Source organism: Polyodon spathula, chromosome 2, assembly GCF_017654505.1.
Source record: "Polyodon spathula isolate WHYD16114869_AA chromosome 2, ASM1765450v1, whole genome shotgun sequence".
Taxonomy (NCBI): domain Eukaryota; kingdom Metazoa; phylum Chordata; class Actinopteri; order Acipenseriformes; family Polyodontidae; genus Polyodon; species Polyodon spathula.
This window is the reverse complement of record NC_054535.1, coordinates 78,378,294-78,404,677: the sequence shown is the minus strand read 5'-3', so window position 1 is coordinate 78,404,677 and position 26,384 is coordinate 78,378,294. Positions and strand designations below refer to the sequence as shown.

At 38.7% G+C, this 26,384-nt stretch overlaps 1 protein-coding gene across 2 annotated transcripts; it reads right to left on the bottom strand.

Annotated features, from left to right (window-relative positions):
- Positions 1–5,573: 5,573 nt before the first annotated feature.
- LOC121301366 (cyclin-I-like) lies at positions 5,574–26,309 on the bottom strand. 2 transcript variants are annotated; one of them, XM_041230703.1, is made up of 7 exons: positions 26,135–26,309; positions 23,005–23,161; positions 10,723–10,857; positions 10,166–10,240; positions 9,270–9,410; positions 8,028–8,258; positions 5,574–7,088 (listed from the first exon to the last, which is right to left on the bottom strand). In XM_041230703.1, exons 2-7 carry the CDS (start codon positions 23,116–23,118, stop codon positions 6,603–6,605), a joined length of 1,182 nt encoding a protein of 393 aa, XP_041086637.1. In that variant the 5' UTR covers positions 23,119–23,161; positions 26,135–26,309; the 3' UTR covers positions 5,574–6,602. The 2 variants fall into 2 exon arrangements, with proteins under 2 accessions (XP_041086637.1, XP_041086643.1); XM_041230709.1 differs by lacking the exon at positions 23,005–23,161.
- Positions 26,310–26,384: the final 75 nt, after the last annotated feature.

The following is a 26,384-nucleotide window of genomic DNA, read 5'->3' as shown; positions in this document are numbered from 1 at the left end:
AAAACATTCGTGCACTATATTTTGAATATATAGTGACAGCAATTCGGAGACCTTATTTTTTGGTCTGATTTTGCTGATACATTTGAATTATTTCCTGGCAGATTAAAGTCCAATATTGCACTTTTTGTATGTTCATTTCATTTAATGTTCGCAGTTACCCGGGGGTCTGTTTTATCTTGCAAGAACTGAAAGGACTGGACAATGCTGTGTGTAAGTAGGAAGGTGGGGGTCAATGCTATGGGTGAGAGGGAGGAAGGCGGAGTCAGTGCTATGTGTAAGAGGGAGGAAGGCAGGGTCAATGCTATGGGTTTGAGAGAAGGCCAACAGAACTTGTGCATCGCACACTTCCACATTGCTAAATGGATTCATCTGAGGCTTTATGAAATGTTCACACATTATGTAACATTCATGAGGCCTGGAGCTGAATTTCCTGTGCCCTTTTGCATTAGCTGTAGTGGCACAGAGCATTTTGCAGAGGGGTGGCTGGTAAATTCTTCATATTAATTAAAGGACCCCACAGATCTGATCTTGGACTTCCTGTAAGCTGGCAAAGATTAGTTCTATTTCGGGTCCTTGAAAACAACTAATGATTCTGGCTTTCCTGATTCACCAGTCACACGCCCTTTGAAAGATGTTTTCTGTCAGTTTATTACTTTTCCACGCAAAAAGTCAAAAATCAAAGGGTGTCGGTCAATTAGCTGTTTTCGATTGGCTGAGAGGAATTAGTCATTTGTAATATTCCCTTTTATATTTACAATTTTCCCTTTTATGAAAGAATTGTTTGGTATACTTCATGTTTATAAAATGTTTTCAATGTAACCACTGTTTGTTTTTTATTACGAACACATTACAGCGTTTTGCTTTGCTACAGCTTCACACCTGAAACACATAGAAGTTTAATGGCCCTGCTCTTAGCAGGTCTTGTTTGCACATAAAGTTATTGTAATATATTGAAATGTGTGGTTCCCTAACCCCAACTTCAATTTCAATTTAAATTCTAAATTCTACAGTGGCTTGCAAAAGTATTGACCCCCTTTGGCATTTTTCCTATTTTGTTGCCTTACAACCTGGAATTAAAATGGATTTTTTGGGGGTTTGTATCATTTGATTTACACAACGTGCCTACTACTTTGAAGATGCAAAATATTTTTTATTGTGAAACAAACAAGAAATAAGACAAAAAAACAGAAAACTTGAGCGTGCATAAGTATTCACCCCCCCAAAGTCAATACTTTGTAGAGCCACTTTTTGCAGCAATTACAGCTGCAAGTCTCCTGGGGTATGTATGTATGTATAAGCTTGGCACATCTAGCCAATGGGATTTTTGTCCATTCTTCAAGGCAAAACTGCTCCAGCTCCTTCAAGTTGGATGGGTTCCGCTGGTGTACAGCAATCTTTAAGTCAACCACAGCTTCTCAATTGGATTGAGGTCTGGGCTTTGACTAGGCCATTCCAAGACATTTAAATGTTTCCCCTTAAACCACTCGAGTGTTGCTTTAGCAGTATGCTTAGGGTCATTGTCCTGCTGGAAGGTGAACCTCCGTCCCAGTCTCAAATCTCTGGAAGACTGAAACAGGTTTCCCTCAAGAATTTCCCTGTATTTAGCACCTTCCATCATTCCTTCAATTCTGACCAGTTTCCCAGTCCCTGCCGATGAAAAACATCCCCACAGCATGATACTGCCACAACCATGCTTCACTGTGGGGATGGTGTTCTCGGGGTGATGAGAGGTGTTGGGTTTGCGCCAGACATAGCGTTTTCCTTGATGGCCAAAAAGCTCAATTTTAGTCTCATCTGACCAGAGTGCCTTCTTCAATATGTTTGGGGAGTCAAACGTGTTTGCTTATTTTTTTCTTTAAGCAATGGCTTTTTTCTGGCCACTCTTCCGTAAAGTCCAGCTCTGTGGAGTGTACTGCTTAAAGTGGTCCTATGGACAGATACTCCAATCTCCACTGTGGAGCTTTGCAGCTCCTTCAGGGTTATCTTTGGTCTCTTTGTTGCCTCTTTGATTAATGCCCTCCTTGCCTGGTCCTTGAGTTTTGGTGGGCGGCCCTCTCTTGTCAGGTTTGTTGTGGTGCCATATTCTTTCCATTTTTTAATAATGGCTTTAATGTTGCTCCGTGGGATGTTCAAAGTTTCGGATATTTTTTTATAACCCAACCCTGATCTGTACTTCTCCACAACTTTGTCCCTGACCTGTTTGGAGAGCTCCTTGGTCTTCATGGTGCCGCTTGCTTGGTGGTGCCCCTTGCTTAGTGGTGTTGCAGACTCTGGGGCCTTTCAGAACAGGTGTATATATACTGAGATCATGTGTCAGATCGTGTGACACTTAGATTGCGCACAGATGGACTTTATTTAACTAATTATGTGACTTCTGAAGGTAATTGGTTGCACCAGATCTTATTTAAATGCTTAATAGCAAAGGGGGTGAATGCATATGCACGCACCACTTTTCCGTTACTTATTTTTTAGAATTTTTTGAAACAAGTTATTTTTTTCATTTCACTTCACCAATTTGGACTATTTTGTGTATGTCCATTACATGAAATCCAAATAAATATCCATTTTAATTCCAGGTTGTAAGGCAACAAAATAGGAAAAATGCCAAGGGGGGTCAATACTTTCGCAAGCCACTGTAGACCTCAACTTCCATCTTAACCCTAATTTTAACCTCAAATGTACTTCAATATTGAACAGCTCTTTGCCCTAACCTTAGTTCCACCCAACTTCAACCTTAATTTGAATTTGAGATTCCAATACCAATTCTAACCCTAATTTCCTAATATTTAACTATTTACTCCAATCCTTATTTTTAACCTCAGCCCTACCCCTACTTAATTTTAACCTTAATTTAAATTTGAATTCTAGATTTTAGACCCCAATCTCAATCATAACTCATAAATATAAATATATCTCAATTGCAACCCCAAACTATTTCCCACTTATTTCAATTTAGATTTTGATATTCATTTTAAATATTAATTTTATGAACTTTCATGAGAAGAGAAAGTTTGGACAGAGCTGTTTAAAACATGTATTCATTCATTCATTCATTCATTAACATAACTCTGCCTCTATCAACTTGCTTAGTAGAAAATCTGGTCCTTATTAAATAAATGTCAAGTAAATGTCAACTAGTGAAAGAAAGTACATTACTTGTATTCCATTTCTTTCTTTCATGTGTGTGTGTGTATCTATATCTATATAAAAAAAAAAAAAAAAAAAAAAAAAAAAAAAAAAAAAAAAAAAATAATATATCTATATCTATATATCTATATCTATATCTATATATATATATATATATATATATATATATATATATATATATATATATCGGGAAAATAGACTAGCCCTAACCTAAAACTAAACTTAACACTAATCTTAACGCTAGCTCCAACTCTAACCTGAACCTAAAACTAAATGTAGCACTAATCTGAACCCCAACCCAAGCTCCAACCCCAAGACTAAACCTATTCCTGGTGAATATCTAAACTGTAAGTGGTCTCTGTACCCAAAGCTTATTGACGGAAACAAAACCTTGACAAAGTCTTTTGTAGAAACACACAATAGCTTATGAATCACCAGCATTCAAAACGGAGACAGTAACAACATTCCCCCCTCCAAATAAGGTTTAATGAGTCATTTCGAATGCATGTTGTCAACATATTGTTAATACAGGTCATGGTATGAAAGTGCATCTATCCACCTACCTTCCAAATATTGAGATCAGTGAATAAATGGAGATGAACAGGGGGTGGAGCATTTGTTATTCATAATGATGACTATCACCTGTGTTTTAAAGTTGCATTGCAGAACAGATCTAAACAGGGAGATGTAAACAACATTGCAACTCAGGCTTTGTCTGTAAATGCAGGTATGTACTAAATGCAAAATTGAAAACAGCTCTCTGCAGTATATGTTTCTGCCAGCAGGGGGATCCCTACACCAGTGTTATTTAAGTGTTGCCACAGAAATGAAGGGTAACGGGGTAAGGGTTGTAAGGCCATCCTGTTTATTGGAGGAAGTCTATCAACGTTCACCAGATCCTTGACCAGCTAGTAACTTTTTAATTTTTTTTATAATAAAAACATTAAAGGCAGCTCAGTATATCTTTAGCTGTTTACTAAATTATTAGTTCCGTACATAGCCAAGGATTGTTTGCAGGTTCCTGCTTCAGTTTCTAGTTGTTCCGCAACATGTCTTTTTTAACCCATACCTTCAAGCACATAACATCTAAATTTCACGAGATTCAGTAAAAGTGTAAAAGTGTCATATACACTGATGATGGCGCGGGTCAAAACGTTTGTCTACTTTGTTTCTTAAAAGATTTCTTACACGTTTAATATACACATCAAGTAAATACAATCTCTGCTGCTAAACGGTTCAACTTTGAAAAGACTCGCTGTTTTCAACAGCTCTCAGCAGGCCAGTCTGTCTTGGGCAGGCAGCCAATCGGCAGGTGATACTGTACGCTAAACAATTTAATCCACGTCTTTACTGTAACAAGAGTGTGGTCGGAGTCGTCCAGGAGGATTACCGCCCCTCTCAGTAACATCTTAAAAGCGTACCAGTAACATCTTAAGATGCATTCTCTGTTGTAGACTACATTAATTCTTTGCACATTTAGCCTAGAAAACAGCCAACAACTGCATGCTTACTTTATTATTATTACTTAGAAAGTTTATTTACAATTTGGCCAAGCTTTCTGCTATAAAAAATGCATTCTGACTGTCGCTGGATATGTAGCTGACATATCTGGGGAAGGGAATAGGAGGACCAGTGCAAGTGGTTTGAAAACCACTCACAGGCCACAGCTGATGAATCTCACATTTTCCACCTCTGAGTCTAACTCTATTGTTCAGGACAGTCCTGCATGTATTTTTCAGGTGGTGCAGGAGTCACACAGTGCAGATAGTTCACAGCTACAGAACTGCTTTTATCTACAAACTGCAACAGAAACTGTTAGTGTTTGATTTCAGTTGGAGGTCGCAACCTGTACTTTCCATTTTATGTGCAACTGACCTCTGACATCTGAAGGAAGGATTTCTGGTGGATGCGATTCAGCAACAGATCACAGGAGATAAAAGAAAAACCCAACGTCAACCCAGTGGGAGAGATAGATAGATAGATAGATAGATATATATATATATATATATATATATATATATATATATATATATATATATATATATATATATAAACAAACAACACACATAACAAACATACTTCCACCTGAAAGGTGACATGTTCTCAATCTTTGGATAATGAGACAGTTCCACCAATAACTCCTCTACCAAACTTTAAATCCCCCTCCCTCAACTATCATCCAGGGATCTGCCTGTGTCTGTCTTACGAAACCTGCCAAAAGTTTATTTTTATTTTTCTATACAATTATAAAAAGTAACTGATGGCTTTACACTTTAGGTCATTTTTGTTGAGTACCTTTTATGTAAATGTGCAAGTGCTGTTACAATGTACATTAGTAGAAAACACACAGCCTGTAGACCCAACTGCACCCATTGAGTGATAAATGCACTTCTTATTCTGAATAGCAAAGAACACAGAATTCAAAGTTAATGCAAGGACAATGTTTTTATTGCCAGGAGCGTTTCAGTAGAACAGCGGTTACCCTTTTCAGGCTGTCAAAGGAGCTTTGCAAACAACCGGCTTGTGATTAACGAATAACACAAAAAGAAATTAGGATTAAATTATTATTCACTTAGAACTTTTCAAATGGACATTTACTTCAAAGTGTACATTCTTACAGAAGCCCCTATACTGAACTGATGTAACATTTCTTTTGTGTTTAGTTTTACTTTGCTACTTAAGTAGAACGTTATACAAGTGCTCTTTTATGCATCACTTAGTGGAGAAAAATGTATTCACTGTAAGTTTCTGACAGTAAACTAAAACCTGTTTAGCTATAAAAGTTCAGTTTCACATAAATTGAAAGGGAGCACAATGTTTGGGAAATAATGAAGAAATTCACTGTGCTGCCTCAAGAAATATTGTAATATGAATTCACAACATTTGTATTACGTCACAACTTTTTTCAGTTTCGTAACAGGCAGTTTCCAAACAGCTTCCCTGCTATATTTCTTGTTAACATACAGAATTTTTGGATGACTTTTATAAATTAACATAAATATACCAGAATTCTACAATTTTTCCTTCTGTTAAGCATCTCTGAGGTTACAGGTCATACACGGGGCATCGTGCACAACATCTTTAATAAAAGTAAAAGGAACACAGACAGGCTGCAGCACAAAAAACTGACTTATGATTAAGCAATGAAAGGTGGAGGGGATTCAGAACAAGCAAGGACAGTAAACATCAACCCCAACAGCAATCTGAGAACAGTCAAATGTACATCAAAGACTAAAGAGAAAAAAGACATTTCTTTCTACTTTTTTTGTTCCACAATTTTTGGGAGTTTTGAACTTTTTTTTGTATATCTTTTTATTTATTTTTTTAAGATGTGCTTCAGAAACAGTTAAACTATAAATCAGCAGCATGAGATTTTATTTTTGGCTCACTTCATCACAGCCTGTAAGGTATGCCCTTGACCGTTGCCTCGGTTGTACTCGTAGTTGTTAACATTGTTACATGACGCTGACGGGCTGCAGGGTGGGGCAGGGGGAGACGCTGCCTGCCTGCCGGGCCAAAGTGACACAGCAGGTGGCGCCAACGATCTCCATGCCTGCCCCCTCCTGGGCACCGTCTTCATTGTACAGCCGCTTGATTCCATCGTAGAATTCGTCCACTTCCATCTCTTCCACCTTGCGCTTCGTTGAGGTCTGCTTGCAGCCGAGTGGAGCTGAGAGGCGCCGGCACAGGGGGGGCGCTACTGTGCCTCTGAGGGGGGCTCCTGGACGGCTGTTCTTGGCCACTGTCGTTGTTCTTGCTTGAGGACCGGTCTCTGGGACAAGGGAGGAGGGCTGAACCCGGAAGGCTCCCCTGTCACAGGGAACAAGGCAATGCTTCAGGGGCCGGTAGATGTACACAGTATTGGGAGGCATGGAAGCTTGATGTGAGGACAGGTGACGCGCCACAAGCTCTCGGCTGCGGATCAGCTGGGAGCTATCAATCTGAAAGTAAAGAGGAAAGAAAGCAGCTTCAGAAAATAGAAGTTGCCTTACTGGTATAAAGATTTTAATCCTTTTCGGTCCTATGCTGGACCAGGTCCAACATTACAATTTTCCCTTTACAGTCCGATATCATCAAAAAGACATCAAGCACAGGTCTCTAGTCGTTTTGGCCGAGTGAGACTGATAAGAGCCGAGAGAAGCCGGGGGGGGGGGATAAATACGTTTAAAAGGGGCGAATAACACGGACACAAAGACATCTGCTTCCGCATCCAGCACTCAAAGAATATCACAGACATTTGCAGAGCTTTCTGAGATGTTATAGTAATAAAATAACAACTTGGATCACATTATTGAGGAGTCTGGTGATAAAACGAGTGATCAGGAGAGGATTTACTACTACGAAGAGGTATGTGAAAAATACAGAGAACAAGGGGTGGGGCTTGGCAGTACTGAGAGTCCTGTGCTATGCAGTGCCTTTTAAACCTGTTTTACTCTAAGAAAAAAAAAATGTTTTAAACAGTGCGTGTAAAATAAAAAAATAAACGCGCCTGACAAGCGCTGAATAAATGGACCACTAAGGGTTAAATCTTTTTATTACGTGAATGAAAACATAGTCATTTTCATTTTACTGAAACGTTTCTGCTTTTTAGTATTTTATACTTTCAAAGATGAAAGTATGTTATTGGCTTATGTTATGTACATAGCGTTTAGTATTAGTGTTTAGTTTCCTTACACAATTCCTGGTACTCAAGCCAAAAGATTTGAACGCCACAGACTATGACAACAGCATAGCAATTACCATGGCCAATGCCATTGGATGACTGGTAAAAGGATACCTGTGGGGCTCCTGTGGACAAAAAAAAAATCATCCTGGTGGCTCTGTTACAATTTTAGTTTATTTGTGTACAGTAATATAAATGATTAACTGCATTTCCTTACCTGCGCTTTGCTTTGCAGGTCGATAGTGAGAGCAAGCCAATCAGGACACAATTTCTCCAGCTCCAAGGTGATAATGGCCAGAGCCAGCATGGAGCTCTTGAACTGCAGCAGTGGATGACTGGCCAGACACTGGAGGAGCTGCCTAGTCAGTTGAGATACATGCTGGGACGGGTTCATTTTTGGGAGGCTGGCCAAGAGCTGGGGCCTGCTGGACAGCACCATCGCATGGAACTGGAAAATGAGGGCAAACAAACCATTAAACAAAGAATTAGAAATTAACAACAGCCACCTTGCTGCGGGATTGCTGCACATGTTTACGTTTAACAAGATCTTTAAAAAACAAACCAGCATAGTTTAATAAGGAGGTTTATTTCATACTGAGCTGTTTTGGAACACTTCCAGTTATTAGATTTCTTGACCATAAAGTCACTAGAAAGTCATACTGGTTTGGATGTCATCCAAGAAATTCACCAGGGATGGTTGCTGTTCAAGTAAATACTGCAACATACAGTAAACAATTCATTGTGAGGATGTGTAAACATGAGCTCTCCATTAACGTATCACACTAACATGGCATGCTTACAGAAATGAAAGCAAAACCTGTACTGTTTAGCAAAAGGGACTTTTTGCTTTAATTGAGGAAGATGCCAGTATATGGTGAACTTTATACTGTAACAAAACAAGTGCTGCACCCTTTATCTGTACATCAACGCCAGTAACAGCCACGGTCAACCGACTGACGGTTTTGGAACACAAGCAGCTCTGTTTGAATAAACTTCTGATACAATTCACAAATTGATGAGAACTGATTTAAAAGAAAAGTGCTTTTGATTTTCAGAACATATTTTACTATTCAAATACTGTCAAGAAAGGGGAAATATATAAACAAATACAAGCACACACACACACACTGTGTAGGATATAACAATGAGAAAGAATCAACTTAGTTGCTGCTAGGTAGGAGTAATATGTTATAATATGGACCAGTAGGACCCATTCCTTGTTAATTCATTAATGTTTTTCCTTTAAAATATGTTGCCTTTGCCCTTGCATTTGTTTCTAAATAGGAATCTATACAAGTGACTTTTGATTAGAGCAGCTCTTTGAGGATTAGTAACTGTGAAGGCAGATTATTCCACATTTGTTTGCCCCGGCTCCTCAGTGATGGATGGGAGGCTATCCTCCTGTGCTCCTGGAGCTCCCGAGTTAGGCAGACGTGGAACAATAGGAGTGCACACTCACAATATGGAGGAAATCCAAAGGAGTTGCTGTGTGCAGGTCCCAGCTCAGTTTATCCAGTACAATCCGCTCCATTCGCAGTATTTCTGAAGCAGAGCAGCCACAGCTGCTGTCCTTTGCCAAATCCCTCAGGGCAGGGATCCGCTACAGACAAACAGACAAAGTGTATCCCATAACAACCACACTTACTACAGCAAGAAAATTGCATTTAAAAAAAGTCAGCCATTTAAATAATTAATAAACCATGATTTGCTTTCCATGTAGGAACATTTTACACAGCATAAAGCAGCGGTTGATTATTATGATTTTGTTTTTTGTCACCATGATTGTCAGTTTCACGCTTGGGAAATAATGAAGGCCTGAGTGCCTGAGAATGCTAGGAATGAATGCACCCACAAGCTGGTCGCAGTGTAAACAAGCAGTGTTTATTTGTAGTTCAGCTACTGTTAGAAATCAGGACATTAGAGCCTTATCTGATTTTCATTAAGGGCATGTGGGAACAAATTAAACACACTGTACAAAAACATAACAATGCAGACCTATAAAAGATTGTCTAGGTAACAAGTTACACACCACAACAGCTGAACTATCAAATATAAAAAAGCTGAAGCAACAGTTTATATCTGGTAGTTAAGACTAACGCTAAATCTTTGCCTGGTCAAGACTAAAATGAAAAAAAGGAAAAGGCAAAGACACAGCAAGAAAATTAAATTCAACATTAGTGTTGCTTAATTTTAGAGAGCATTTAATATGGTCTTAAAGGGAATGTCAACTCTGAGTTTTATGCACGCTGCCACTACCCTTATTTTACACATCCCAGTTCAGTGACTAGAGTTCATGGAGAAGAACACCTTGACACCAGCGTGAGTTCAGGGAGTTCAGTAGTGATGTGCACCCACCTCATCCTCCTCACTGGTCTTGGCGGCGAGGAAGAAGCAGCTGATGGCAATGCAGCGCAGGTATTTTGGACGGGCCTGAGGACAAACCAGAATGAACCAGTTTAGTTTTGAGTTGTCTGGCACTTCCTCAGGATGTGTGGGTTTGCGGGGTGACATGAAAATCATCTTTTACTGCTATATTTAGCAAATGTCTCATGCTGTTTATAAATACGTTGTATATTAAATATGAAAGCAAGTACATTTCTGGGTAAAGGCTGAATGCTTGGTTTTGTTGTACTTTCCAGCTCCAGTGTTTAGTTCTGTTCAGGTGACATAAAAAAACTGTAAAAAAATATGAATTAAATAATATTTAAATGCACTGACAAATACAAGTAATCTCTTAAACAAATGCAAATATATCTATCTATATATATATATATTTCCTGTGCTGCAAAAATTACTTTAGAATAGGTTCAGTCAGACATGTAGCTCTGCTATCACAAAAAATGAGGTTCCTGCATTGCATCTTACTTTCTGAATGACTTCGTGCCTGGAGATGAACTCAGTGTGATATTTACCTTTACTATGGCTAAAAACCTGTCCAAAATACTGATGGCCAGTGCAAGAGTCTCTGGATAAAGATGGAACTTGTCGTGAAGTTCAGCCAGCCATTGAATCACTTCATCCCGCTGAGCTGGAGAGATATCTGTATCCTGCACAGAAAGATACAGAGAACACTGTTACAGTTGTTTTACACACGTGTTAAACATGTAATCGGCTGATCTGGATCCTGTAGAGCACTAAGTTGAGGAGAATGGATGAAACAGTGTGGCTACTGTTAAACACAGGTCAAAATGACAAAGCCACTGAAGAATCTACAGCGGTTTTACTGTACGTGACCAAGATTATTACAATAGCCAAATTCAACCATCACTACACTCAGTGAGCAAAACCTTTGGGAAGAATTCTCATGATATATCTTTTAGTGTGCAATAATGGATGTGTCCTTAAATTAGCAGACCTGCGGATGACCAGCACTTCAATGCATTTACTAGACTAGTGCGCTAAAACTTTATGAACACTGCTCCCAATGGTAACTGACATGTTTTAATGTTGGTACATTGCACGGTAAATACAGTCGTACATTTTCAAATGTACCCGGTGTGCGAGTGGGGTATAAAGTCTGTGGATAAGACACATCTGGCAAAAACTTTGTTTCCGTTTTTGGTTTAATGATTTGAGCAGACAGTGATTCCCACAGTGATAGAGAGAAGCCCTGTGAGAGCTCTGCTGAATCAGGAGTCCCAGACTCCCAGCACTGTCCCAATCTATGCTTGACATTCCACTGCAATGTAAACAAATACAAGGGGCGCAGCTCCAGTACAGTGTAGATAAACCCAGTGCTGTTTCATATAGCACTAACTTGAGTGAACTTGTTTCCCTAAGTTAAATCAACTGGGTTAGCACTAGCACTAACGGCTTCAATAGGAACGGGTTGTCTTATTAAGAAGTCTGAGCCCCAGAACGTTTCAGTGTGTATGTTTCTCATGATACCATGTGAGGATCACGTACAGCGCTGAGGTTATTCTTTCTGTGTGTTCCTCTAGTCTTGCATGGACACGGAGGTTGAGATCAATAAGCTTGGTAGACTAATAACTACAAGTACCTTCTCTACCATTCACAGTAGGCTACCATTATTCACAGTACATAAACAGCACTGGTATCAACTCCACTGCAAATGAAGATGTGAATTGGTCTCTTATTCCAAGGTTCAGTATGGAATAAAGGGAAGGTTTTGCTGACCAAAACATTTTGTTTCCAGAGGAAAGTCAGACTCTTGCCCACCTTTATTTTTTTTGCCAAGTCTGTTTGTAAAACTGAAGCAGCTGGGGATTGAGATCAGCTGATGAGAGCTGGCTGGCGCAATGAGGAGGACTGCCCTAACCACTGTTTTGATTGTCAGTTGTCCTGCAGAGAGGCTGTGAGATGGAGCACATATCAGCACTCTGTGCTTTGTTGTTTCTCTCACCCTCTGTACAATAAGCCAGCCTGGCCAGGCATTTAAACTTACATCAAGGTCAAGTCAGTTTCAGCCGACAGTCAAAACCACAGGCACTCCTTCACCGATATCTGCTGTTGAAGAGCCTACTAAAACAAAATATGTATAATCTTTTTTTTGTGTGTGTGTGTGTGTGTGCTTTCCATCATTTTTATATGTTATACTCTCCACCTTAAACAGCAGACCTTGGAATATGAAATTAATTCATTGTTTTCCAATGTAGGGCGGTTCTGATCATACTACTGGTATCTATTGACTTATTTTTATGAAGCCATTAAAACAAGTGACAGGCATACTGGGACTCCTAAAATAACCCTGTTTCCTTAACAGGATTCTTCTATTACAGAAACCGTTGAGAAGAAAACAAACAAACAAACCTCAAGGGTCTGCAAAACTCACATCATCATGGGGGGTGGGGGGCGGGGCGGACTTGTCCAACTGTTGTCCTGTTGGGGATGCATCTGTATGTTACACTTTCTACATTACATCTAGAAAACCGCTTCAAATTGTAATTAACCGGCTAAGGAAATTCAACCACAAGTTAAAGAGAGCGCTAAAATCTGGGACTTGTTCTGCCAAGTACATTAGTTGCTTTGTAAGTGTTTTCTAAGCTTCTGTACGTGGAGGATTATTATCATATTATGAAGTGTGATTACTGACTGTTGGTGTACTGTAAAATCAAGCGGTTTTATTTGATGTTGTTATTTTGTATACAATTTCCTGGGAATAATAACGGGTTGAAAAATCTGTGATAATGTATCATTTTCCAGGCAAATATCAGTACTCTGCAGGATACAGTAAGTAGCTCACCTGCTTCTATTTGCTGTGAATTAAAGCTGTTTGAATGACTATGTAGAGCTGGGAAGGTGGTCTTAGTCAGTAGTACAGTATATTAAAACAAACTGTAATGTTTATCCTTTTTACTGGGGTGGAGGAATGAGAACAGGAAGCTGGTAAACGCAGCATTGGCGTTACAAACAAGACATTCAAATAACTCTGCATGCCATGTACTGGGTCAGCTTGAAGATCAAGAGTGAAGGAAGGAACCATGCTTATGAAATACAGTTTTTAAAATACGAAGGAGTAGCTATAAACCTTAACGTTTTTTTTTTTTTTTAATTTTGACTATTATTGTCTGTTCCACTTCATGTTCAAACCTGTTGTGTTAAACAAAACTTGATAAAGCCTCAGGAATGTTACAACAATCATGTGGATATGTACGAAGCCTGGCTGCAAACGAAGCCAGTGCTCGTTCATTCACGTACACTCACATTCTCACATCCCTGGGCACTGAGGCAGGGTCAAATGTTTACATTGTTTGTTGCTTTTTCTGTAATGTAACCAAGGTGAAATACATACAGCATTGTTACTCATCTTTCACTTCAAAGACTGGATAGTGTTGGACTATTTACTATGAAGATGACAAATGAGATGCTACATTTACCTTACCTGTTATTGCTCTTAGTACTGGCTGGACAAACTATAGAAAAAAGATTAATTACTGTATGAAAAGATATATTACACCACAATGTTTTAAAGTTATGTATCAAGTATGCATATATATATATATATATATATATATATATATATATATATATATATATATATATACATACATACACACAGAAAAAATAACCCTTTCATTTGTTATCTGGAGTTAATGTCACTTGTTAAATGTTTAATAATCCAAGCCCTGCTGCACGTTACAATGTCGAGTAACACCATAATGAGACTCTAAGAATTCCAGAAGTTGCAACTTTGTTTTTCTTGATTCTGAAATATCACCTCCTGCCCCAGTTCTGGGCTCCCTCCCGCTATGGAGGGTGAGTTTCTTAGCCTGTCAGATGCTGCTCGACCTTGTACCCTTCGATCAGCTGCCTGGAAACTGCCGAGGTGGCATGTGAGCTGGGGGATGAGTCAGTGGAGTTCAATTGAGGTGTGACCTGGTAGCATTGACCAGGCCAGGGGCGGAAACTGTGCAGCAGGAAAACACTAAGGAGGCACTGTTTAAAGGGACATCTCTCATTTTCTATCCAGATTCAAGTTTCACCTTTCCTTATTCATTCCCAGAACAGAGGCATGTGCTCAGGTTTCTAGCAGACAACCCAAGTTCACACAGGTAGTGGCTGACCTGGCATTAAACCTCAACATATTCTGGACTTCTCCACAGTTCATGCCCGTGTCAGTCCTGATTCTGAAGTGCCTGTGCCCTGTCTGACCACTGAGGAAGGGTGTCTGTGTTATTTACCACCAGGAGGCAGTCTTCAATGTGAAACACAACTAACCAAACCTGACCAAAGGTCTGGTGTTGTAACTCATTGTACTATTCCAATCACAAGTTTAAACATTCAGCGAACTTCAACCCATATATTTAAACATTAACGGTAAAAATAAATAATAAAACAAGTATGGTATGTGTTTATCCATTTGAGACACATTCATTGTCTAGTGAATGCAGACAGCAGTAAAATCATTCCGGCAAGGCTAACAAGCCCAATAAAACAGTATGTTTTTGTCCTCAGAAGTGTTATTTTATTTATGGGCTCCACCTTTGTACAGGGTCATTCTCAGTTTGCTCACAGCAGGTGTTATGCTTCAGTAACTTACTTTTGGGTAGCTCTACACTTGCTTGTCATTTTAAATGGCTATTCTTACATTTCTCAACTGTACTGTAACAATGCAGAAAACATGCAGCAAATAGGGTGTACATTAAAGGTAAATGACCCTGCACAGTATGGATCATTTTTATGTTTGCAGATTCATTCATTCATTCATCAACCTGCAATACACCATCCACTCAATATATCGCGGTGTCGGGGGCCAATATAAATCTGCTATATATCCAGGGCCGCGATATAGTGAGAAACCCTCAGAAAAACAAACAGGCTAACAAACACTGTATAACCACTCCCTCGTTTTATCCGGGCGTCAGGGTCCAGTATAAATGCTCTAAGCAAACTGCTTGTTCTCATTTTTCGTAAAAAAGGCAGTGCACCGTTTTAATTTGCACAGTGGGTAATTGCTTCTCATCAACTTCAGTCTCCAATTAATTTCATGAGTCTTCCTCTCCTTTCTCAACTGCACAAACCCGCTGCAATAAAAGAATCCATTTGCAACATTGGAAGCTTGTTGCTATGGATGCGGATGTGGCCTTGTGACTTGCTGCCACAAGTAAACACCTCGCTGGCGAAAATAAAAACCATTATTGTGCAATACGTGTGCATATGACCACAGTAAGAACATAAGAAAGTTTACAAAGAGAGGAGGCTATTCGGCCCGTCTTGCTCGTTTGGTTGTTAGTAGCTTATTGATCCCAGGATCTCATCAAGCAGCTTCTTGAAGGATCCCAGGGTGTCAGCTTCAACAACATTACTGGGGAGTGGACTCCAGACCCTCACGATTCTCTGTGTAAAAAAGTGCCTCCTATTTTCTATTCTGAATGCCCCTTTGTCTAATCTCCATTTGTAACCCCTGGTCCTTGTTTCTTTTTTCAGGTCAAAAAAGTCCCTTAGGTCGACATTGTCAATATCTTTTAGAATTTTGAATGCTTGAATTAGGTCGCCGCGTAGTCTTCTTTGTTCAAGACTGAATAGATTCAATTCTTTTAGCCTGTCTGCTTATGACATGCCTTTTAAACCCGGAATAATTCTGGCCGCTCTTCTTTGCACTCTTTCAAGAGCAGCAATATCCTTTTTGTAGCGAGGTGACCAGAACTGAACACAACATTCAAGATGAGGTCTTACTAATGCATTGTACAGTTTCAACATTACTTCCCTTGATTTAAATTCACACTTTTCACAATGTAGCCGAGCATCTTGTTGGCCTTTTTTTTATAGCTTCCCCACATTGTCTAGATGAAGACATTTCTGAGTCAACAAAAACTCCTAGGTCTTTTACATAGAGTCCTTCTTTAATTTCAGTATCTCCTAAATGATATTTATAATGTACATTTCTATTTCTTGCATGCAGTACCTTACACTTTTCTCTATTAAATGTCATTTGCCATGTGTCTGCCCAGTTCTGAATCTTGTCTAGATCATTTTGAATGACCTTTGCTGCTGCAACAGTGTTTGCCACTCCTCCCACTTTTGTGTCGTCTGCAAATTTAACAAGTTTGCTTACTATACCAGAATCTAAATCATTAATGTAGATTAGGAATAGCACAGGACCTAATACTGATCCCTGTGGTACTCCACTGGTTACCACACTCCATTCTGAGGTTTCTCCTCTAATCAGTACTTTCTGTTTTCTACATGTTAACCACTCCCTAATCCATGTACATGTGTTTCCTTGAATCCCTACTGCGTTCAGTTTGAGAATTAATCTTTTACATGGGACTTTGTCAAAAGCTTTCTGGAAATCTAAATAAACCAAGTCATATGCTTTGCAATGATCCATTATCGTTGTTGCATCCTCAAAAAAATCAAGCAGGTTAGTTAGACACAATCTCCCTTTCCTAAAATCATGTTGACTGTCTCCCAGGATACTGTTACCATGTAGGTAATTTTCCATTTTGGATCTTATTATAGTTTCCATAAGTTTGCATATAATAGAAGTCAGGCTTATTGGTCTGTAGTTACCTGGTTCAGTTTTGTTTCCCTTTTTGTGGATCTGTATTACGTTTGCAATTTTCCAGTCTGTCGGTACAACCCGTGTCAAGAGACTGCTGCATGATCTTGGTTAGCGGTTTGTAAATAACTTCTTTCATTTCTTTGAGTACTATTGGGAGGATCTCATCTGGCCCAGGGGCTTTGTTTATTTTAAGAGCTCCTAGTCCCTTTAACACTTCTGCCTCGGTTATGCTAAAGTTATTTAAAACTGGACAGGAACTGGATGACATGTGGGGCATGTTTTCCGTATCCTCCTTTGTAAAAATTTGTGAAAAGTAATCATTTAATATATTTGCTATTTTTTTTCTTCATCTATGATTTTGCCATTTGTATCTCTTAGACATTTAACCTCCTCTTTGAATGTTCTCTTGCTGTTGTAATATTGGAAAAACATTTTGGAATTGGTTTTAGTCCCCTTAGCAATGTTCATTTCTATTTCTCTCGGCCTTTCTAACTTCCTTTTTGACTTGCATTTGCAATTCCGTGTACTCTTTCTGTGTACTTTGTTTTTGGTCCCTTTTTAACGCTCTGTAAAGTGCCTTTTTTCACTGAATTTTTTTTTAATTGATCTATTAAACCATTTTGGCAATTTAGTTTTACATTCAGATTTGTCTACTTTAGGGATGTAATTGTTTTTCGCCTCTAGTACTACATTTTGGAAGAACAACCATCCTTTTTCTGTGGATGTTTTCTCTATTTTACTCCAATCTACTTCTGTTAGTCGCTGTTTCATACCTTCATAGTTTGCTTTTCTAAAATTGTAATCCTTAGCTTTAGTCATTACTTTTGGGGTTTTAAAAAGCACTTCAAATGAGACCATGTTATGGTCTGAGATTGCCAGTGGTTCTCTGACTTCTGTTTTAGTTATTCTGTCTTCGTTATTTGAAAAGATTAAATCAAGGCATGCCTCCCCTCTAGTCGTGCCTTGACAAATTGCGTTAGGAAGCAGTCATTTGTCATTTCCACCATTTCAATTTCGTCCGTCGTGCTACCCACCGGGTTTTCCCATTTTATATGGGGGAAGTTGAAATCCCCCATTAGTATGGCCTCTCCTTTGCTACATGCATTTCTAATGTCATTGTATAACAGATTATTTTGCTCACCATCTGAATCTGGTGGTCTATAGCATGCTCCTATTATTATGCTCTTTGAATTTTTGTCCGTTATTCTGACCCATATTGATTCGGCTTTATTTTCTTTGTCTAGATTTAACACCTGGGCTTCAAGAATGTTTCTTATGTATAGCGCTACCCCTCCACCGCTTCTGTCCTGCCTGTCTGTCCTATACAGTGTATAACCACAAATATTATATTCGTCCCCATCACTCTCAGACAACCAAGTTTCTGTAACACCTATCACATCATAGTTACTTGTTAGTGCAGTAGCTTCAAGTTCTAAAATTTTGTTTCTGATACTTCTAGCATTTACATAAATACATTTAATGCTTGTCTTACCCGACTTGTTGTCCTTGTTTTGATGTGGTCTCCCTTCTGTTTTTTGTTGATTTCTCCCCCTTCCTTTCTAGTTTAAATGCTTCTGAACCTGCTCAAGGATCTTGTTTTTCACAGATTTGTATATTGTTGTTTGTGATGTGCAGTATGAATTAAACGAACAGTAATTTGAAGTGCCTATGTATACAACAGCTAAGGCATACGCAGTTAGACAGTAAAAATGGGGAGCCAGCTCCAGGACCGCGATACATCTGAATCCGCAGCAAATCGAGGGGCGATATAACGAGGGATGGGTGTATTTCCTGACGGAAGAATATATTCACAGACTTCTGCAGTCAGCTATTTAAATTCTGTGTCTTTTGCAGTGGATGCTCATTAGGTAGCTTCCACTATCAATTCTACCTGAAGATATCAAGTTCTGCCAGCATGCAATACTAACAGGCTGAAAGAGTCCCTATTGAAATCTATTTGATCTCGATCTGCTGCTGATGGAAATGAGTAAGTCCTTTTTCAAATCTCCTTCAAGTCAGTTCCAATGGCAGCTACTCAGCACATCAGTTGCACAGTTGAGAGATTGAGATGCATGAACCCAATTAAACACTCAAGGAGCAAAGATGCAGAAATAGAATACATACATTAAAAATGTACTACAGACCAGACACAAACAAAAGTTCAAGCTAAACCGCACAGAAGCTGCCAAGGAGCAATACTATGGACAAAAGAACTGAGAAGGAAGTGCAATAAATTACACAAAAGCAACAAATAACACCAAAACCAACCAGAGAACAACACGCATTAAAAAGTGTTTTGCTTACACATACAGGCTATTATGTCAAATCTAGTACGATTGCTTCTTTGGCGCTAGTCATATAACCTGCAGTTTTTGCAATCAGGGTACCTCACTCAAACTGTTGTTGCCATTAAAGATATCTATCTTTATCAGCATATTACCTTTCATGTTACAAAACATACAAAATAAATTCCTAATACAGTGGAAGCTCTCCATTACAACAAAGATAATGAGTAAAATGTTCTTAATGCTGAGCTGGCCTTTATATTTGAGCTGATCATAAGGCAGCAGTCCGCAACATTGATGCGAATGCAGCTTTGGGAGACAGCCGTGTCTGCTACAGTACAATAGTGGCAGCATCTGGCATTCGGTGGCTTGGGTGTTAATAGGGTGCTGGCAGGGGGTGTGCGCTCGCTGTTCTCCGCAGACTGGGTTTGCTGTGACCTCTGACCCTGTATAGAGGCTCTAAAGAACAGACAGACATCTGGCTCATCCACAGCTGACAACTCGGCAAACACACCATTCTGAAGACACAAGCAGAACTCTTCCTAGTTACCTCAGAGTAGTGTAGCCTATAGTTACCCTGTTACCGTTACTTTAATGTCAGTCCCTGGAAAACCTAAATTATTGGGTTTTCTTTCAATTGTTTTAAACAAGCTGACACCCAAACTCAAAAACCAAGAAACGGCACATCAGAGATATTTCTATGATTGGCTCTGTTGGGATTTCACATAATGATTTCTCTGTGCAAAGGGGAATTTAATTATAGAAAATGCAAAAAGATACAAAGTGAGCATAAAAAGCAAATTAACTTCCCCTCCCCTTGGGAGCAATCTGAGATCCCCTTGCATAATTTCTGAGGTCTGCCCAGCTCCCCGTCTCTCTCCGCTGTTTTCAATAGAGCCTCAGCCATACTACCAGGACCCCAGTAATCTAATTACTGCTCGTGGCTGGCTGATCAGAAACACACCGCTAATTAGTGCTTTCAGGCACTTTCTATGACTTCTAATGAGTGACGTGATCCAACAGCCCAGCAGTTGAACTACTGTCAACAGCATATATAATAAAGCAGTTCTACTTACATTTTACACAGTCACATTGTCCAACCTATTATACCACGTTCCCATGAAACACATAACCCGGGTACATGCTCCAGTTGGCCCCCCACACCTCCGTCTCTATGTTTTTAAATTACTCCAGTTGGCTCCCATTTTGGCGGGAGCCCTAATTCTCTGGTCCGACTTCACTCCTCCGGCTGGCCTGAATTGTAAAGTCTGAATCCGGGCTGGGAGGAAATTACACCACTAAATGTCAATAAAAAATGTTGTAGGGGGAGGAACATAACTATAGATCCGGGTTCGTGAACGCCATTTTTACTGTAATAATAATAATAATAATAATAATAATAATAAAATAAATTAATAAAATAACTTTAAAGTACTGGAAACGTTGAAATAATAATAGTAATAATAATAATAATAATAATAATACTCAGTTTGAATACAGTTATTCGTGTTAAATAACACGCTTCATGCATATATAGATAAACAGATAGATGGATGATTATGCAGTGATATAGAGTCACATGCATAAACATATCTAGATGGATTTATCTTTTAAATCGTTGACAAATTTCACTATAATACCATCTGCAACAAACTGACGTCTTGACCTTTAACACGCAAGTATTTTTGGGGAAAATCAGTAGTATTTCCTGCCCAACTCAAGTGATAACTCTGGTAACTCAGAAAAACTGCCTTTGTTGTACTGAGCAAATAGGTCAAGGGCATTTGAGGAGTTTCTTTTAAAAAAAATGCTGTTGTATAAGTGTGTACATTGTGAAAATACTAAAAGATCGAAGATACATTTATGTAACAGTTTAGATGGCAACTGAGAGCAAGTTCCACAAAACTATGACTTTCACCACGGGCAGTTAGTTGGACAATAGAATCTTGTTCTCCCTCTCATTTCTTAACTGTGTAGTATCAAAATGGATCTCCCAGACTGTTTTATGCAGTTATTTATAGTGCTTCCTTGTCCTAATGTGACACAGCCATCACTCCATTTTGCCCTAAAATGCCATTTCACTTTATATTATTAGGGGAACACAGTAGCAGTCTCTTAACAAGTGGCTCCAAACTATGGTGTTATAAATGGGTAGCACGGAGATGTCTGTGTTTGAGTATGTACCTTCACCATGGAAAGCACAAGACAGAATAAAGGTGTTGTTTTGTCTGCAACCCAACAATCTGTACTACAGCTTTAAATACAATGTAAAACAATCATGCCCTTTGATGCAGCTATAGTATGGTCAATTTGTAATAGATCTGATTAAATATGTGGCTGAATACTAAATTGTTCATAACTACATATAACCCACTGTCCACCACAAAGTCAGCCCCAGAAAACACAATAATAAATGTGAAGGGGTTTGTTTGGGGTTGTGGCTTTCATCCCACTTGTGAGGATGTATGGGTACTGCATCGTTTCTTGATTGTGTAACTCATACAGGATAACCTCACCCCCTCGTCATATTTTTTTCTTTCACTTCACCTATTGCCAGATTAGATTGTATTCCATTAGAATTCCTGTGTTTCAACAGCTACCACTATGAAAATAGTACTTTGTGCATGACCCATTTCAAGGTGCTCAATCTGACTGGTGGTTGACTGTTTCCTGTTACGCCCTGTTTACTTGAACGCTACCCATTACTCAATTCCTCAAAAGGAAAAACAGCTGTGTTAACGAAACATCACAAGCAGTTGTACAGAGCGAAACAGCCACACACACTGAAGCTGGCACACAGCATATGCTCTATACCTTCACAACTGCACACTGAACACTTCATATAGCTACAAAACATGAAAACTCTTTACAAAATTGCCCCCTTTCTGCTTGACTGACATTTTCATTTTGTTTCTCAAAGGTAGTTTTTATTCTGCACCCCCTTTGGTCATTCATCTTGAAATGGCAAGTTAGGCATGGCAAGAAGATAAACTTTCCCGCGAACAACTTGTGCATCGGACAGCAGTTCACACCAGCTGGTAGATGTATTGCTTTTTCGACTGCCCCCGAGGTTACTCCATGTTAAATTGTCTCTGCCGATGCTTTCACTTTCATAGTTATTAGATACCTGAAAGTTTTTTACTCGTACTGAAATCTCTCAAGATAAATTAAACATTTGAACACTAGGGGGCTGTTCAAAAAGCAATAACACATAACAGAGAGTTCAAATATGCTCCAGAATCCGCAGACATAATGGTGTTGTTCAACACAAGGCAAGTCAGGTGCTGTAAAACAATCTAGGCCTGCAGATTCTGGACTATATTTGAACACTCTGTCATGTGTTTGGTGTGCTCATAAAAAGGCACTCACGCCCTACCCACCCCTCCCAAAGTGAACTGGTTGTCAAGGGAATCAGGCAGTTTTGAAAGTGTCAAGCTGTGCTGGCATCAAGACATAGGGTGCTGAGCAAGAATTGTTCCGCTCACTCAGCTCAATGAAATCCGCTGTGTAGCTCTCTGAGCTGTTCAGGAGGAGTGGAACTGAGCATGCCTTTGAGTGGGTTCTTTCACCGAGCTGCTCTGAGGGGCTCAGTTATTTAACACACTCTTATTCATACATGTTGGAAACACTTATTAGCCAATGAGGCTGCTCTCTCTATTATTTAAAAGTCCAGATAAAACCTGCACACACCACTGTGTAAACCCGGTGTTACTGATTGCCAAAGCCTTTCAGGCCTGTCAAGTAGAAACAAAACTAGTGTCTGTTAGTGCAAATCAGCTGTCAGAAAATCTGACAGGACTCTCCCTGCCTTAATTATCTTATAATCAAGTCAGCAATGGTTAGGGAGGTAACTGTGCAGTACACCAGGCTATTGTAGATTCAAAAGGAAAGAACAACTAGTTAATAAAATATCCATATTCTTACAGTGTGGTGATGTTAATTACCTGATTGGTTGGATTTTTTGGCACATACACCTTCCACATCTGTGCTTCCCTAGAGATTGCCATTTCCAGAAGGAAAGACAATCTCTGGCTCTCCAAGGGTCCTGAAAACTTCATGACACCGCTTGGATACGCCTACCACCCCACTGGATACAGCTACCTAGAACACAAGTAATGGGACAAAAAACTCATATCAACGTATGAACTTTTAGAAATTGTTTTCTGTTTAACAGGGTTGTTTATTTTTTTGTTTCTTTCAGCAAAAATGCTTCACTAAACGTACCACTACTTACTCCAACGGACACCAAGTCAGTCCCAGCACAAAATATAATTCTCAGCCAGGGTCCCTCATTATGTAAACACACAATTCAGGGTTTTAAGATTGATTAAAGGTATATCCTTCAAGCCAGTGAGTCAGTGGTTCTAATGAATCACTTAATTTCACTATCTGTTAGTGTCAGTATCCTAAGAAACCCATTCACGTCAAAAGCAATCTCCAGTATGCATTATTGAAAGGGGACTTGAGCTGGTCTCTAATGGAAGACTCCAGACCCAACGGAAAGCAATCAACACATGATGACTTTTGAAATCCTTCAAGATAAGCTTCAACTGAAACTTGCAAAGCCTCTTACTACATTTTCTGATCAGTTTTTCTTTGACCCAAATAAAACAGTGTTTTCATGCGAAGACACAATGCAGTTTCTCTTATAACAATCCATCAGTACTATTTCTGCATATCACTGCATTGTTAGCCTGTGTTCAGTAACCTCATGCAGCAGTGAAGCATACAGCATTTTTTTGTCACATTAAGCTGCTCTTCTGACCTAAACCTAGATCCATCTTTAATCTTTGTAATGCTTTTAATGCTAACAAATAAGTTGCGAGTTCAAACCCCAAGCTCTAACTGATGGGTTGCGATCTGAATCTGCGTATGGTTTGTGCTTCTTGACCTCCTGCTGCTGGATAAACTTGATTGATGCTTTTCCACAGTCTTTTGCAGCCATAATCTACCTTTGCATCCTATGTCAAGTTGAAAATTCAGTATTTCAACAAAGTTGGTCATTCCTTAACCCTTTGCAGTCCATTTATTCAGCGCTTGTCAGGCGCGTCAGGTCCAATTTATTTTCAAACTCGCTGTTTATTTTACACACGCTGTTTAACCAAAAAATGTAAGCGGAAAACATAAGGAGAAAAAAACAAAACTGGACATTCCAAATTGGGGGAAATAAAAAATAACAATAATTGGTTAATTTAGTTATAAATATAAATAAATAAATAAATAAATAAATAAATAATTTGAGGGTCCACTGTTTCAGGTAAATCACCAGAACTTGCAGTGAAATTCCAAGAGAAAATAAAGTAACAATATCTGAAAAATAAAATAAAAGAGAATTAAAAAAACCTTAAGTATGTTATTTTTAGTTTCAGGTTTAAAATGAAAGAACAAGTGCATATTAGTCATGACTGTCTTGTTTAACCGAAAATTAAATCTACACTAGGCAGCAGAAAAACCTAGATGTCATGTCAAAAGTATAATTTTACAACTAAGTTTATTTTTAGTACTACAGTACATAAAAAAAAAAAATTAAAAACAAATACCCCCCCCCCCCCTTGTGCATTGTATATAACTGTCATGAGATTTGTATTTTGTCCAGGATCAGAATGTTTTTAGCACACCCCTGCAGTCAAATGCCCCCCTGAAGAGCTGCTAGTTTATGACTGTAAAAAGTTCTAGTGCAGCCTTAGCTACACCATTTAGCTAAACCTGTGATACACTGCATGTATTGCACACAGGGGCACTTACAGCAATAAAATCATGACATATTTCATAGAGCAGTTTCTTAGGGGCATCATGGAAGTTTATAGAAATGTAATTAAAAGTATATTGCTTTGACTTGGGGACTGCTGGATGGAAAATGTGGTTTAAAAGCTAAAATATAAAACACAAACAGTCAGCACTTGAGTGAAGTGCACTAATATGCTCCTGTGGCAAGTTTGTTTCAGCCACAATGGGCAGGCTATCAAACACTACAGTACACTGTAAAGTGTTAAGGGGGTGTTTCCAATGTTTCCATCTTCCAACTAACCAGTCTGAACGTTACTTTCTGATATTCCACTCAAATGTCTTTCTTAGGTTTAGGACTAAGTACGTCTCTGGATTTGCATCCTGTGGAACTGGATATCAGCCTGGGACTTCACAGTGTGAAGCAGAACTTCACGATCAGTGTGGTGACTTTATGATACACACCAAGTAACACTCCACTTCTGATAGTGACCAATATATTCTCTCCCTGGCTGTTATCAGTCATTTGGGCAGAGGATGAAAAATCCTTGCAAACATGTATTGGCAAGGTGTCCTGAATTTGATTCACAAAAATTTTGCACATTAGTGATTAAGAAAATAGAATTCAACAGCAGGTTTCTCTTGTAAAACACATTTTAAAAACTCTATGGTACCTACTAGTTATTATTATTTTTAACAATATTATTATTATTATTATTATTATTATTATTATTATTATTATTATTAATAATAATACATTGTTAAAAATAAGTTAATTTTTCCTTATGAAACATTACAAGTGTATTGTGCCTGTTTTTATTTTTCCCTTTATTTATAAAAGTTGAAGAAACGGAATACCCAGCTTTCCCTAGCCCCATATTACATAGACAGAATTATTTACTATTAAAATATAATTATCTTTGTTATATGTAGTGTGTGAACCAGCTACAAAAACTACACTACTACTAATAATGCCCATAAAACAAATAACTTACATCAGTCTCCGTGACAAACACTGGAAATTAACGACGTAACTGTAACCTTGGTTTGTATGTTTTTTTGTAAGTTACTAATAATAATGCATTACATGACTGATCAGTTTTACAAGCACAGAGTAAGCAAAGAAGAGTGAAAGACTTCAGTGTTTTAGTACATGTCAATGCACCTCTAGTTTTTTGGGGGGCTGGTCTCCGTTCATTCAATCCAAACAAATGATTTACAAAAATGACAGGTAACGTAGACTATATGTTTTAAATATTTTGAAATCGAGTAGATTATTTTTCTTTTGCTTATTTTCTGTAATTTTATGAAATAATTATTTAAATAATACGTTTACTTATTTGTCCTCACCTCCCCTGCAAAGCTGTGAGATTCACAGTTTGACCTGGCGATCATCCGGTCCATTAAAATGAAGTAAAAAACGAAAATGTGTTTTTTCTTCTTCTTTTTTTTTTTTTTTTTTACTCTTCCATATTTGTGTCTGTTGTCCTTAAAAAGGAGAGAAAAAAAAACAGAACAACCTTCGAAGGCAAACCTTAAAATAAAAAGAAAAGGAAAAGGACACAGAAGATCTACTTCCGAAGGAGGGGACGGAAGGGAA

Bases quoted from the DNA above. Each gene is read 5' to 3' on its own strand.
- LOC121301366 (XM_041230703.1), bottom strand. From the start codon at position 23,118: ATGAAGTTTTCAGGACCCTTGGAGAGCCAGAGATTGTCTTTCCTTCTG. The intron at 10,858-23,004 runs GTAATTAACATC...CTTTCTGTGCAG, and splicing joins CAAAAAATCCAACCAATCAG to GATACAGATATCTCTCCAGC. The intron at 8,259-9,269 runs GTGAGTGTGCAC...CTCATTTTCCAG, and splicing joins CTTTGGATTTCCTCCATATT to TTCCATGCGATGGTGCTGTC.